At 42.0% G+C, this 12413-nt stretch overlaps 1 protein-coding gene across 5 annotated transcripts; it reads left to right on the forward strand.

Moving 5' to 3' along the window:
* The first annotated feature begins 61 nt into the window (after positions 1-61).
* On the forward strand, positions 62-6125 carry LOC137874911 (membrane-anchored junction protein). Of its 5 annotated transcripts, XM_068713885.1 has the most exons (10): positions 62-150; positions 357-464; positions 1460-1505; positions 1604-1679; positions 1777-1887; positions 2071-2114; positions 2335-2474; positions 3645-3711; positions 5110-5294; positions 5776-6125. In XM_068713885.1, the coding sequence occupies exons 2-10, from the start codon at positions 364-366 to the stop codon at positions 5807-5809; spliced, it is 804 nt and encodes a 267-aa protein (XP_068569986.1). In that variant the 5' UTR covers positions 62-150; positions 357-363; the 3' UTR covers positions 5810-6125. The 5 variants fall into 5 exon arrangements, with proteins under 5 accessions (XP_068569986.1, XP_068569985.1, XP_068569987.1 ...); XM_068713884.1 differs by lacking the exon at positions 62-150 and having other exon boundaries at positions 187-464; XM_068713886.1 differs by lacking the exon at positions 62-150 and having other exon boundaries at positions 187-464; positions 3648-3711.
* Positions 6126-12413: the final 6288 nt, after the last annotated feature.

Here is a 12413-nt window from a genome sequence, read left to right on the forward strand (position 1 = left end):
ACGCGACCGGAAGGCGGGAATTCGCCTCCGTCCAGCGAATCTCGAGCCGAGTCAGGCGTTTGATTGACAGCCGCGGAATTAACCGTTAATGTCCCGTTGGAGGCTGAAGACCCACCAATTTCATGCTCGCCATTTCCTCTAGATATTACGGTAATTGTAAGATAGAGCGAGAGAACCAAACGTTTCTGAGCCTTTAGAATAGTAAAGGCAGTTATAGCATACTGGTGCTCGCTAACTAGCTAAACCAATGCAACATTTCCTGTAAATGTTGACATGTATTCTGTGTTTTGGTTGCCCTCCATCAATTAATATATTAATCTCTGTATGTCCTGATTGTGTTGCCCAAACCACATTAGGTCAGTCATGCCGCTGCAGGCTTTCTCCTTCCCTTTCACTGAAACCCGACTCTTCAAAGCTGGTAGTTTGATCTACAAGTTCAGGATCGGAGGAGGCAGCAGCTTCAGGCAAGACAGACATTGTTCTTAACATCCTCACAGCCACGTCTTTATACTTAATATATGTTTACCCTTTTGGTGAGAGCAAGAAGTATAATACGAGAACAAGACCAGATCGCTGACAAATCCCTAAAAGGGAGCCAAGACAAAGAGTAGACCATGACAGAATAGATAGGGTGTCACCCCAAAACACAGCTTGAGACAGGATTTAGTAGTGGAAGTAAGGCTAGCAATTACATTTATATGAAGCAGCTTTAGTTGTACATCAGTGATTTTTTTTTTCTTCCAAATTGAGATGAGTATTCTTCAATGCATCACTGGAAATCAGTTTATACCCAGAAATTAAATAATTCAGCTCAAGTGCAAATCCTTCAAGAGCTAAAGTAGCTTGACGGAAATGAGAAAATACTTGAAACAGAGGAAAGGCTCTGGATCAGAGCAGATACAGACTTGATTAATTCTTTTTTTTTTTCTTCTTGAAAGCAGAGCAAAACAGCACAAGCTCAGAATCCGCAGACCAAACATATACCAGCAAGGGAAGGAGTATTGATCAATGTTAGACCCACTCTTGGCTCCTTCAATGCTTCCCTTTCCTTTTCCTCCTCAAGATTAAATTCTGCAAAGCATTGCACAAAGTTCTTTAATCTCTAAAGCCGGGGAGTCGGGGAGATGACTGAGCTTCAAGGCAAGAGAGAGAAGGCATTGATCTTTCTTCTCCATTTCCTATAATGGCTACTGTTACACGTTGTGATGTGTGTTACCTAACCGATCCCGGAGTTCCTTAAAGCCGAAGAAGACCATTTTCATTTAAACTTCACCTATAATAGTTCTGACACTCAAGGATTTGTGCTCAACAATCAAAGCCTTGATACATGTACTGCATCAGCTTAAGGCCTTATACTGTTATCAGCTTTACAGGGTTTGGAGAAAAAAAAAGTTAACAAAGCTCGAACTGCTAATATTGTATAACAATATTATAATGTGTGTATTTCATATTTCATCAGAGGAGAGGAGGTTATGGGAGAAAACTGCTTCCATCAGGAGCTGGAGGTATTTATGGATACTGTTTGTGTGCTTAGTCAGCATTCACGTTTGTTGTATTAAATTCTCTTGAACTTGTTCTCTTACTTCCTCTTCTCTGTTGTCAGGACATTATCAGGACAGTTCTTGGCAACTTAGACAGTCTCCAACCCTTCTCTAGTGCCCACTTCAGTGTCTTCCCTTGTATCCTCTTAACACCACCGATCCTCTACTTGCACACCATTATTGTGACGCTCATTCACAAAACGGTTTACTGTATTTCGTTAACTGTAACTGCCAGATAAGAAGCCGTGGGAGGGAGCGTCGGAGGTGATGTGCACACAGGGAGAGAGGAGGCTGAGAGCTTACCCGTTTAGCCTCATCCTCCACCTGGAGAAAAGCACACAGAAGGGTGAGGATGAACACATGTGAGCAAAAAAAAAAAAAAAAAAAAACTCACGGCTCACTCAATTGTATTCACGAAACACATGCTGCACTCAAGGCATTACATGTTATCAGTAAAAATGCTCAGAGCTTTACAGGCTGTATGGCTACGATGTTACTCAGACATGCCTCACGTGTATTTATGTTGCAGAGGGAGCAGAGGGAGCAAAGCGAGCAGCGGAGAAGTTGAGCCCAGTGAGTTGTTACTATCAAAACTGTCTGGTCTGATGTGACGTATGTCAACAACAGGCCCAGATTGCAGTGCCAGACGTTACCATGTAGTTGAATCAACACCTCTCTGACAATAACAATAAGAACTGAGCATTACCAAACCCCACAGGGCCGTTGTATTGGATTGTTTTTATATTTAATGTTCTGGTGGATCATGTACAGTACACCGCTGCGTGTTTTCTAGCAGAAAGATGTTGCACAGCAATCCCCGTCTGTGTCTGAGCCCCAGTCGAAGCGGCGTAGAAGAGATTCACCACTAGAGGAGGCCATCCTAAAGGACTTACACGAGGACATGGAGGCTGAAAGCAGCGTTTCTGTGGTCGGGTGAGCGCTCGCTCTGCTACTGTAGAGCTTACTCTGTAAATTGACTCTGTGTTTGACTACAACCATGACTAAATGTTGTAAAGGTGTGTACTGAGTAAAAACCTACGCTGCGGTCACAAAAATGGTCACATGTGAATGTGTGACAATAGAATACATTCATGAGATGAAAATAGTCTTGTCTTGTTCTTACTGTCACTAACACATCCACTCTGACTACTGCCCTGTTTTGCGCGCACACACACACACACACACACACACACACACACACACACACACACACACAGACACACACACACACACACACACGCTCCAGTGATTTTTGCGGTTACGAAACAGACAAGAGGCGGACGGGCGCCACCTCAATCACACTGACTGTCAGATCAGTGGGGCGAAAATTATGATTTAAAAAATGCACACACACCAACTTATGTAAACAGAATTATCTCATCGTTTTGAACTTGAGGAACACACACTCGGATGCACAAACTGTGTAAACATCCTGCAAGCAGCAGGGCCTCAAGCGTCATCATCAGTTCACAGGAAATCAAGTTCCATGAAATAACTCTCATTGAATTATTGAATTATTTTCACCACATTGGCCATTACACTTACATGTCCTCAGAAGGGTGCAAAAACAAGTGTAGTACACATTTCTGTTGTCAGAGGCTTCCTACGTACTGCTTCATCACTGATGGCCTTCATTGGTATTGGTGTGTGTGTGTGTGTGTGTGTGTGTGTGTGTGTGTGTGTGTGTGTGTGTGTGTGTGTGTGTGTGTGTCCGGCGTTTTAATTCATCAACATGTAACTAAAGGCCTTTGGAGTCCATGCACTGTGGATCATGACACCCACCAATTAAATATAAAACACTGAGATTCACAGTCAAGCACTGATTGTCATTGTTTGGCATAGCTTTCTTCAATAGACCATATTCCTACCAACAATTATATTAGATACTATTGTTCTGATACACAAATTGTGTAGATTCAAATTAAAATGCTGTTAGAAACGAAAGGCCAGATGAATTTAGACAGAAACCTTAATGGCAGAATCTGATTCTGAAGAATGAATAGGACTGTATCATGTTGTAGTAAAAAGAGAAGATGCATAAAGGGGAGAAACAATATTTAATAATTTTGTTATAAAGTAAATAAAGTTGTGTCCAACTCTTAGCAGGCTTCCTCTGCATTGTCCACATGCACAGAGAGACGTCCAAGAGGACCGAGGACATGTTGACAAGGTGATTTATTTTCATTTGTCTTTTACTCGTCACATTTAAATGCTTAACTGATTTATCACAACTGAAGAAGTCAGTCATTTCCGCCCACAAGTTTAGAATGAACTGATTCCAACAGTTCTTCTTCCAACTTCAGTCTCATAATAGCCTTTTCGTTTCCTCTCTGCCGCATATATAAACACACACGCTGGTAGCATCTCTGTCTGCACTGTAGCCCCAGGCTGACATTAGCGCAGACAGGTAGGATAACAAGTGTGATTAAGGTTAATAATAGCGTTACATCAGACACAGAGTGTACGTGTGTTGATGTGTGTGTGTGTGTGTGTGTGTGTGTGAGAGAGTGTGTGTTCCTGGTGATGTGCTTCAGATTGATTAACAACGAAGTCCCAAAATTACCCTCCGCTCCGCTCCCTTCTCGTCCACGGCCTTTCATCTCATCTGATCCTGGGTTTTTTTTTACACTCTTTTTCCCCTCCCGTTTGTTTCAAGTGGAAAAAATGATTTAAACTAATTATGTCAGCCTATTGAGTTACTTGTTTTTTCTGAGAAGGAAGTGCCAATCCAGGTCTGCGAGCTTTAAAAGGGATCGAGTGCGAACAATGAAGGTGATCATTAGGTTCTGATGGCACAAACAAATTCAAGGGAAGTGTAGTCGAAAGACAGATATTGGGTCATCAATTGGGCATTTTGATGGATTAATTCCATTCAGGTTGAAGCTCATAAAGACACTTTGACACTGAGGCAAATGGAAGAATCCAGTTGACCCTTAGCTTAGCCCCACGACTCACAGCTAGTGTTGCTACGCTAAACTTTCCCTCCGACTAGACAGAAGTAGTCAAAAGTAGGCCTCTTATAGTCAGCGAGCGTCAATTCTACCTGCTGAACTGCCAACTGTCAGTAGCATATCTTATTAGCCAGCAAACAAAACTAAAATAAAGCAGACCAACCTGCCAACGAGTCTTAGATATTCTTTCGATGGCTATATACATAATAAGCATGCTAACTCAATGCTGTATAATAATGCAGAAAAGACTTATCATGCAAACTCCTTGCCTTGGAAGTAAGGCTAAGATATTACTGTTGTCATTAAGCTAGTTAGCTGGGAATGCTAAGGTTAGCAGGTTACAGCAGGTAAACATTGTTTTCCTTATACTTGTGCTCAAGACGTGACCATAAACTTATTTTGATATGAATTATTGCTCTTACTACAGCCCCATGCACACCGCTTCATGTGGAGGAATACAAAGCTGCAGTAGTTACATAGTAGATAGAACAGTCACTATTTGGTGGGAGGGGTGTAGCGAATGGTCAATTTAATAGAATTTCCAGTACTGTAAAACATATTCCATATCAAGTTCTATTTTTAATATTGTTTTAATTTATTCTAATCCTCTCCCATAGAAAGGTTCCAGGGGGTTTGACGAACCCCAGCAGAAATCAGGAGTTAACACAGTCAGAGGAAGTGGGACTCCAGATGAAGTGCATTCTGGGTCAGTACAGCACATGGGAGAGGAGGAGCGCGATGAGGAGGAAGAGTCTGACCCAGGGACACCTGTGAGGCCAGGGATGTTGAGTCGACTGGCCAGGTTGGTATGAGGTTCAGAGCAGCCACACCATCAGTCGCGAGCATGCTGCAAGCTGAAGCTGAAAAATAAACCCAGCAGCAGGCCAGTGGCTCGGCACACAGTAAGGGCAAGACTGATACCTTTGGACGATGGTGATGTCACTGTAGATTTGATTCAATTTTGGAGAACCGAGGGCTAATTGGTACTGTTCACCTGAAAGACAAAAGTTGACAAAGATTAAAATGGATTGGGGAAATCCAGCTATTATAAGCACGGAAATTACAATATCCCTGTGAAATGTCTGTTGAGACAAGCTGAGACGCCAGAGGCGCATAAAAGACTGACAAAAGTATCTCCACGTTGACGGGGCACGCCAAGCAATCTTACGAATGTGGTCTCTTTATGGTAATAATGATATGCAGTAGCAGCCTTATGGGGTGAGCCCACAGCTGCATTGATCCCATGTGTAGTTCTTACTCTGTCTCTCGCTCTCTCCTTGCAGCCATATCTTCTCCTTGTTCTTCAGAGAGCGCTGAGGGCCGCGGCAGAGAGACAGGAGGTGTTACTGGGTCCAGTAGTGGAAACTCACTGGGGTTCGTTTGGTCAAAGTTCTGCAGCGCAAACCAAAAAGTTTGTGATGTCTTTGTTTTTTCTCGAGATTAGTATGGCGTAGACCTGTTTGCCTTTGTTTTCCTTCATCCTCCACTGATCATCTTTTATACTGGTGTCATTGTTTGTTTTTCTATTTTGCTGAGATTTCACTTATCATTGGAGGGTCTGTTTTATTCCAGCTTTTTGTTGTGGCTCTTTATTGATACCATATGCAAATAAATATAGTTACTTCTTTGTTTCCATTGGTTGTTTTTGTGATTTCATGTTGTTTTCTTCTATTATGGATGGAGTCCTTGCTATTAGCTTTTCACTACTAACCTGCAGTAACTGGATGCTCTCTTTCTTGTCTGTATAGTCCACCAAATCAGTGAAATCTGGATATTATTTCTTATTCTTTTCATCCTCCAAATAACACAAACTAAACAGCAGTGTGTCTTTTATTTTTCAGTTCCCCGTCTTAAGCTCTGCTACATTTAACTCTCCTTTCATGATCTGTGACCCCATCTGCATTCGATTTCGTTTCTTAAACTCAGTTTCCAGTTGAGAGAGCTCCGTCTCTTTGTCTACACTTATCTACACAACCGTTTTAATGCAGTTTGGGGATTTCTTATGTAAAATGCGAATAAGCAGGAAACATTTTAATCCAAATGTTTACATCTTTCCTCAGTAGACTGTCAAATGAACAGACAATGCCGTCTCCTTCTTAACATTTCCACTACTGTGTGTGTTCTCATAAGAGCACACCTTGAGCTTCAGTGAGTGTCACCCTCTGGAAACTCCACTTTCCTCCTGTCAATCTAAATTAGCAAAGTGTTCTATCTTTGCGTGTGTGTGTGTGTGTGTGTGTGTGTGTGTGTGTGTGTGTGTGTGTGTGTGTGTGTGTGTGTGTGTGTGTGTGTGTGTGTGTGTGTGCGTGCGCGCGCGCGCGCGCGCGTGTGTGTGTGTTCCTGCATGCACGTGTCCATGCGTGTGTTTGTATTTGGGGGTAAATGGGTCAACTGGACTGAAACATTGTCTTAGAAACAGGAAAACTTTGCCTAATCCTCTCCTTATATTGTCATAGAGCCCCAAATAACACACACATAATCTTACACTCACATCTACTTACACACTTTGACCACACACACAATATCCTGTCAGACATAATCATGCACACACACATAGCACTTGAAATAACAGACACACACACACATACATCATATACTTTCATTCTCACACACACACACTGAGATTAAAATAACAGGGCAGAAGTGGAAGCGGACACATTAATGATATTATAGTTATTCAAGACGCCACGGTTTCCACGGCAGCCGAGAGCGACGGGGCCACAGAGCGATACAAACATCGGTCACCCCACTGAGTCACACTGGAGCAGTGTGTGTGTGTGTGTGTGTGTGTGTGTGCGCTTTTTGACTACAAGAGTCTCCAGTCATTCACGTCTCATTCTCCCCTGATGAGGTGCTGTAGGCCACTCAGATTTACAGTCTCTCTCTCTCTCTCTCTCTCTCTCTCTCTCTCTCTCTCTCTCTCTCTCTCTCTCTCTCTCTGGTTGGCATGGAATCAGAAGAAACACACTGCAACTTACAGTCAACACACTAATAGTTTTGTGTGTAGGTGGGGGGGTTTAGGTGATGATGTCACACATTCCGTTTTCCATTGACATAACTAGATTGGGAATGTTTGGGGTAGAGGGGCCATAAGATGATAATTGTGTTTTCCTTAGAAGGTGTGTCTGTGTGAGAGTGAGAATGGGAGTGTGCAGCGCGGGAAGCCGTAGCATCTCTCCTGGATCAGTAATCAAATGGGCCCTGCAACCTGTTCTTTCTGAAATGGTATTAAGAGATTTTAATATTTTGTTCATCGCGTTCATGCAACCGTGGCAATGTTTGCATGTAGCCTCACGTTAGCTTTTTACTTCTGCCGATTGCACTCACACATCACAAATTATAAAAGTGGTTTTCAGTCCTGATGATTATCTATTTGAATAAAAAAACGTGTAAGTATCATAAACCAAAATCCAATGGAAAAGTCCCATTTGCTTAAAGTCGAGGGAACCACTGTGATGCTAACTTCCAGGGTTGGCCTAAAAATATATGTAGTCCCTGCAGCACTTTATTAGTTCTTATGAGGACATGAATCTTTAAAACCAGGTCTATTTCTTTCCTGAAATAGCAGTGAATGGTGGATTTGCCGGGAACTATTTTCAGCGGTGGATTCATTCACATTTGGTGCTCCGGTGAGTACTTACAGTACAGCAGTGTGTATGTGGAATTGACTACAGTGTGTGTTCATGGTAATGAAGGAACACACTACCCAGTGTAACAGTGTGGCTCATTGATGTGTTTTTAATGGTTTTTGACAACAATAGAGCTCTATGCTACAGGAATATGATATATATCAGGCTTTTGCTGAAATTCATTGTGTGTTTGGTTATTTTAATGGGATTTGTTGACAATAAGTCTTTGTCTGTAATTGACTTTAAGTGTTACGTTTGGTTTTCGGTTTGGATTTCTTTAAACAAGGGAAACATTTTGCCAGCGCAGTTGAAATAATCGAACATACCTTATTCTCATTATTCTCACTCACTTCTAGTTTTTATTTTCATTTCACTTGTTTAAGAAATAATCTTAAAGGCATCAAAACCTATTGTTTCCTGGATGAATTGCTCATTACACTGCTTTTCTTCCGGGAAATGTTTGGTGGGTTCCGCTTTTGTCATTTCAGTTGATCAAAGGTCATAACGAGCATCTGCAGTTTGTATTTCTGGAGGAAAGCTGTCCTGTGATGACCTGCTGAGTCTGATTCAGGACACCACACAGATGTGGAGCCGCTGTTGTAGCTGAAAACATACAATAAAACAGTGATGATCACTGCTGGGATCCAACCAAAGCACAGTTACTTAAAGATAAATGAGCGGGTTCACCTCCCGCTACTGTTTTGAGACTGATTTTATGATATAGTGAGGTCCTCGACTTCCTCAATCAATTCAAGTTTATCAAGGTCTGTCAGACAAAGATAGTTTTGGGAAAGTCAAGTCGTTTATTTTTATCGCCCAATATCACTAGGCTCTAGTGTCTCAGTGGGCTTTATAGGATTCACAACCCTGCCCAAAATCTCCCGGGACACATGGCAAAACTCATTGAAAAACCCAAAACATCGAAGTAACCTCAGGAGACTCTAATTCGTGCTGTTCCAGTAAGCAAGACATTTGTTCCTTTAACCCTGAAACCCAGTTTATTGTGGATACTCACCACAAAAGAACAAAGGACATCCATTTTGTGTCTTTGGCAACACTTTTGAAAGTCCTCCGTGGTGTTTGTGACCTTTGTGACATGTCACTGAAGTGTCCAAGAAACGGCTGCAAATGTCCAACAAATCATGTAAGAGTCTATTAAAGGGATGTCTTTACCCGCTGTAGTTTGGACAGGGTGGTTGCTAAGCTGGCTTCCTCTGCGCAAGACAAGAAAGACGAGAAGCAGAGCCAGGCGTTCCCCACAATATACCCATCATGTGCCACACACACACACACACACACACACACACACACACACACACACAGAGAGACACACACACACAGACACAATATCTTCTGACCCGACCCTGTCCTTCCTCCTGCAGCCACAAATGGAAAACCCAGGCAGACTTTGTGTGTGAGGTCTCCCATTCAATGTATTTATTAGTTATCAACTGGCAGCTGAGGCCCAGAATATTATTTTTTTTTTGTGTGATTTTGCGCACATGCATGCAAGAACACTTTTTGTGTGTGTGTCCCACGCGTGCGTCTGAATGCATGCATGCGTTGTAAGGCTGTGTGTGTTTTCATTATTGTGGTTCTGCGTTTAATGGAAAACCTATCTAGTTTTCCTCTGTGTCACAGCAGCGGTCCCCCTAAAGGTTGAAAAGCAGGGAGCGGGGAGCGGGGAGGGTGGAGGGTGGAGGGTGGAGGGGACAGAGAGACGGTAACACACTCCAGGAGAAAGACGTTAGAGAGAGAAGTGAGGCTTTTTTGATAATCTTTTTTTTTTTTTTCTTTAGATAATTTCACTTTTTTAGTGCAGATAGAAGACAGACAGATCTTTAGAAAAGGAGGAGGAAAAAAAAAGATTCACAGACTCTCAGCTCTCTAATTGTGGGTGTGTCCAGAGCTATAAGTGCCTACGCTCTTACCTGTGTTACTTATATCCCTGCATGAGGCTCAGAGCAGACACACTCACACACACACACCTGTCAGTCGTCACGCGTGTCCTGCAATCCAGAAGCTGCACTCTCCGCCTTACGTCTTCAGGTAAGACTCTGCTGCTATTTACACCTGGAATGAAGTTTAGTGCATCCGTCTACATGTTGGTGGAATACACCTTTAAATGCTTGTTCTGTGACATGTTGGCTGTGGTCTTCAGATTGCTGCTTTCTTATAGAATTTAAGTTTTGAGTTTTTGTATATATGAGGAGACTTCTGTTCCTCCAGTAAGTAAGTTGTCAATTTGGGAGAAATACACTTTTAACCCTTTTATTTCTCCTTATGTTTATTTACATTCTCATTCTGCAGACTTTTTTATATATATGTTTATATTAATAATAATATTACCACATTTTGCAAACGTGTAAATGATCCATATTAAGAATATTTACCTGCACACGTTTTGCTCTGTATGGGTTTTTGTATTTTGCTGACTTTGACTTTCATGACAATATTCATAGTTGTAAAACACAACATTCTTTTTATTTAGATGGTGGACTATATATATAATTTAAAAAAAACACCAAACAGATGAGACAAAACGTCTCCTTTGAGCATTTTTAGAATGTATTTTTGCTGTTATTAAGGCTGTAACCATTTTACCTGAGCACAGATAATGTAGTAGATAATGCAGATAATAAGTTATGGTATACTTTGAAAAAAAAAACTGTATTGAACTACATCCTATTGGCATTGATCAGTATTAAGTAAAATTAGTAGAGGTTTCAGGTTCTTTGCAAAAAACATTGATTCTGCATTATTACATCAAAACAGCAATTTTATAAATTCTATTCAAAATAAGATCTTCTACTGCAACTTCTTGGTCAGTCCCTGGTCTATGAACTAAATTATTCAAACAATGTAAGCTAAATTTGAGAGAATAGAGGCTAATTTGAGTGATTTACATTGAAGAAATTCCACCTCACAATGTCAAATTATGTTCAAACCTAGTTCCTTTTAGCAGTAGTCAGTTTGCAGTCTGTTGAGTCCTGAAGGTTGTTTTAAAGACACATTGTTTAGTGTTTTGTGAGTAGTACATTCCATCTACGCACACTTTTTAAATTATCTTTAAAGGCAGCACTGACTGACCAAACTTGATTTTGACCTGGTTTTGGTGTGCATGGAATACTTTTCCAAGCACTTTAAGCGTGTTTTCTGAGGAAGATATTCCCTCGGCTGTATTGGTGGTCTTGAACACCGGCCCTCCCTCTAGCGGGGTGCAGCGTATCACAACCCACTTTCCTCAAAGACAAACCGAACCTTCAGGCGTGGAAACCCCGCATAAAAGCCGGGCATTTCCCCCTGCCCCACCAGCTGACACGGGGTTAATGGCCTCATACACCCACCCACACACACACACAGTCCTGACCCGTTAATTTGTTCGTACCAGCAGCGTTAATGGCGTCCCCAGGGCCGTTCCACCATCACCACATTTCCCAAAGCTCCAGTCGCAGGGGAAGCGGAGCTGGAAAGAGCTGCCATTTTAGAGGGCAAGGGTCAGGATCCCCAAATTCCCAGGAAAACATGACTTTATTGTTTACACACGTGTTGGACCGTGTGTGTGTGTGTGTGTGTGTGTGTGTGTGTGTGTGTGTGTGTGTGTGTGTGTGTGTGTGTGTGTGTGTGTGACGGGTGGGGGGTTGTGAGCATGTGCATGCATGGACACTCACGCAAGATCATGCATGCATGCGTGCACACACACTATATGCACTGTATGCATTCATGCTTATGACGGAAAACACAGATGCACACAGGATCCTTCGGCTTTTCTGTATCTTAAAGAATGTATTCACGTCTGGTTTCTGATTATGTTGCTGTGCAGCTACGTGTACGTTTGAACGAGTCGGTGTGTGTGTGTGTGTGTGTGAGCTGTGTACGTATGCGTGTGTCAGCGGGTAGCTGGTAGATGAGGCGTATTGAAAGGATAAAGACTGCATTGTTTTTATTCACATTAGCTGTTACTCAACCGAGTGACACACAGGCAGACGCTTAGGATGGGAAATCACCTTGGTGGATAAGGGAGGGGGCTCTGGGAACCTGCTTTGATTTAAGGTTTGATTTAGGAGTTCAGCAGGACGGGATCACCGAAGGTTGATAGAAAACGTCTTCAGCTCAGATATTGTTTAAATAAGATCTTTTAAGTAGCCTGGATCATTTTATAACCAAACAATGCTTCCTCACAGCCTTATCACAAGTTAAAGATGTTTATCATTTTTGCAGTTCTTCAGATTTTTCAAAAGTCTAAAGAGGTTCAACTTTATAGTATTTCACAAGACCAAAAGCAAAAAGTT

This window comes from Cebidichthys violaceus, unplaced genomic scaffold (genome assembly GCF_023349555.1).
Source record: "Cebidichthys violaceus isolate CVI_PGR_0920_01 unplaced genomic scaffold, fCebVio1.0.p SCAF_19, whole genome shotgun sequence".
Classification (NCBI taxonomy): Eukaryota; Metazoa; Chordata; class Actinopteri; order Perciformes; family Stichaeidae; genus Cebidichthys; species Cebidichthys violaceus.

Bases quoted from the DNA above. Each gene is read 5' to 3' on its own strand.
- LOC137874911 (XM_068713885.1), top strand. From the start codon at position 364: ATGCCGCTGCAGGCTTTCTCCTTCCCTTTCACTGAAACCCGACTCTTC. The intron at 465-1,459 runs GCAAGACAGACA...ATATTTCATCAG, and splicing joins GGAGGAGGCAGCAGCTTCAG to AGGAGAGGAGGTTATGGGAG. The intron at 1,680-1,776 runs GTATCCTCTTAA...TGTAACTGCCAG, and splicing joins CCACTTCAGTGTCTTCCCTT to ATAAGAAGCCGTGGGAGGGA.